Source organism: Caretta caretta, chromosome 23 (genome assembly GCF_965140235.1).
Source record: "Caretta caretta isolate rCarCar2 chromosome 23, rCarCar1.hap1, whole genome shotgun sequence".
Taxonomy (NCBI): Eukaryota; Metazoa; Chordata; order Testudines; family Cheloniidae; genus Caretta; species Caretta caretta.
Window position 1 is genome coordinate 14,368,765 of NC_134228.1, and position 3,045 is coordinate 14,371,809.

Consider the following 3,045-nt stretch of genomic DNA (forward strand, 5'->3'; position numbering starts at 1 on the left):
CCCCGAGCCCCCCTCCCCAGGCCGTGTGTGTCCAGCTCAGTCTGGGATGGAGGGATCAGTGTTCAGGATCAGGGGGCCCCCCCAAGCTGTCTGGACCATCCCCCTCTCTTATCTGCTCCGACTGTGCACCCCCAATCATTGCACCTGGCCCTTGGGGCTCTCAGCCACCAACCCCCACCAGGTGTCCCCATCCCTTCGAGGGGCCAGGCTGGGGACTGTGTCCCTCCACACTTTATGGGGATGTGTATTATGGTACCGCTTGGAGGCTGCACATGAAATCAGGGTGGGGGGGTGACACTGAGCGCTGCCCAGATCAGAGCCCCCCTTGTACCGGGTGCTGCCCAGACCCCAACCAAGATCAGGGCCCCCCATTGTGCCAGGCACTACCCAGACCCTGACAGAGATCAGTCCCCCCGTCGGGCCGGGCACTGTCCAGACCCCAACCAAGAGCAGGGCACCCTGTTGTGCCGGGTGCTGCCCAGACCCCGACAGAGATCAGGGCCCCATCGTGCCGGGTGCTGCCCAGACCCACACTGAGAGACTGGCTCTGCCCTGGAGAGCTCCCAGTCTAAATGCACCAGGGGAAGCAGAGCCCTAGAGTTGTGAAGTAACTTGCCCAGCGTAACCCAGCCAGGCAGTAGCGGAGCTGGGAATAGAACCCAGGAGTCCCGAGTGCCCGTCCTGCTGTCTGCCCACGCCACATTCCCACGCTGCCTCCAGGTCCCTCTATCTCATCTCCCTGCCCCAGGCATCTTTGCAGCTCCCTGCAGCTCAGTAGCGCCTGCAGGTTTAAATCACCGCCCCCTCTTTCCAAAGGGAACGCCGTGAACCCCGCTTTCCTCACCAACGCCCTTCGCCTGCCAACGTCCCTAAAGAGTGTTTGGATGTTGGCTTATTCTTTGCTTCGTAGCCTAAACTGTTGTGTGGCGTTATGTGTGGCTGTTCCCCAACTGCTCCGCCCCAGAGGTGGCTGCATCTCCGTGCCAGGCCAGCCCTCCCCGAACACCAGACCCTTGACGCTAGGAGCAGTGCCATCCCCACCCTGGGCTGAGGGCACTGGCAGAGGGGCAGGCTCTCACCCACGCTCCCTGCCCACAGATCTGTGCCCCCCCATGGCCGGGCCAAACCGGACAGTGGTGACTGACTTCCTCCTTGTGGGCTTCCCCTCCCGCCGAGACCTAAGTCTGCTGCTCTTCTCGCTGGCATTGCCCGTCGTCCTGCTGGGCCTGGCAGGGAACCTGGGCCTGGCGGTTCTGATCCGGGCCGAGCGCTCCCTCCACACCCCCATGTACTACTTTCTCAGCCACTTGGCGCTGCTGGACCTCTGCTCCTGTTGCGCCGTGGGCCCCGTCATGCTGTGGGGCCGGCTGGCCGGCTGGGCCGCCCTCCCTGGCCCGGCCTGCGCCCTCCAGATGTTTCTCTTCGCCACCGCGGGGGACGCGGAGTGCTGCCTGCTGGCCGCCATGGCCTACGACCGCTATGCCGCCGTCTGCCGCCCGCTGCACTACCAGGCCGCCGTGCCACCCCGCCTCTGCCGCGGGCTGGTGCTGGGCTCCTACGCGGCCGGGGCGGCCAGTGCGGCCGTGCACTCCGGCCTGGCCTTCCGCCTTCCCTTCTGCCACAGCCGCGCCCTCGACCGCTTCTTCTGCGACATCCCACCCATGCTGGAGCTGGCCTGTGCCGACACCAGCCTCAACCAGGCCCTGCTGCTGGCCATCTGCGGCGCCATCCGGAGCGTCACCCTGCTGGCCATCCGGGCCTCCTACGGGCTCATCCTCGGGGCCGTGGGGCAGGCGGGCTTGCGCCGGGCTGCCCCCACCTGTGGCTCCCACCTGGCAGCTGTGGCCGTGCTCTACGGGACCCTCATCTTCATGTACCTGCGGCCCGAAGGCAGCTACGCCGCACAGGCTGACAAGATGGCTGCTGCCTTCTACACCGTGGTCATCCCCACCCTCAACCCCGCCATCTACAGCCTGCGCAACGCTGACGTCAAGGGGGCCCTGGCGAGGCGGCTCCTGGGCGGGCGCCGCGTCTGGGGGGGCTGAGGAAGGGGCTGGAGGAGGGGGTGGCCGAGGGAAGGGGAGATGGGGCAAGATGGCTGCTTAGAGTCGGCACCGGCATTGGTGTAGTCCCTCAGTGTAGACGTAACCGACTCCGAAGGGTGGGCGTAGGTAATGCACCTCCCAAGAAAGTGGTAGCCAGTTCTTACAGAGTAATTCTTCTATCGATCCAGTGCTGTGTACACTGGGGGTTAGCTGGGTTTAGCTACATCTCTCTGGGGAGTGGAGTTTTCACACCCTGGAGAGACATGGGTGGATCGACCAACTTCTTAGCATATAAGTACATAAGAACGGCCAGACTGGGTCAGATCAAAGCACCATCCAGCCCAGTCTCCTGTCTACCGACACGGGTGTCCCAGAGCGAATGAACAGACCAGGGAATCATCAAGTGATCCATCCCCTGTCGCCCATTCCCAGCTTCTGGCAAACAGAGGCTCAGGACACCGTCCCTGCCCCTCCTGGCTAGGATGGACCTATCCTCCATGAACGTATCTAGTTCCTTTTTGAACCCTGGTATAGTCTTGGCCCCGGCAACATCCTCAGGCAAAGATTGCTGCAGCCAGTGGCCCCGTCCTGTCGCGGCACTTCATGGCCCAGTCATAAATATAAAGGGAAGGGGAACCACCTTTCTGTGCACAGGGCTAGAAAATCCCTCCTGGCCAGAGGCAAAACCCTTTTACCTGTAAAGGCTTAAAAAGCTCAGGTAACCCGGCTGGCACCTGACCCAAAATGACTAATGAGGGGACAAGATACTTTCAAATCTGGAGGGTGGGGGGAAGGCTTTTGTCTGTCTGTGTGATACCTTTGCCAGGAACAGATCAAGGATGCAAGCCCTCCAACTCCTGTAAAGTCAGTAAGTAATCTAGCTCAACAATGCGTTAGGTTTTCTTTGTTTTGGCTTGTGAAATTCGCTGTGCTGGAGGGAATGTGTAGTCCTGCTTTTCTGTCTTTTTGTAACTTAAGGTTTTACCTAGAGGAAATCTCT

General features: G+C 61.5%; 1 protein-coding gene across 1 annotated transcript; it reads left to right on the plus strand.

The window, feature by feature from the left end:
• The first annotated feature begins 1,112 nt into the window (after window positions 1-1,112).
• Window positions 1,113-2,045, plus strand: LOC125628197 (olfactory receptor 5C1-like). The gene has a single exon (XM_048833078.2). It carries the CDS (start codon window positions 1,113-1,115, stop codon window positions 2,043-2,045), a length of 933 nt encoding a protein of 310 aa, XP_048689035.2.
• Window positions 2,046-3,045: the final 1,000 nt, after the last annotated feature.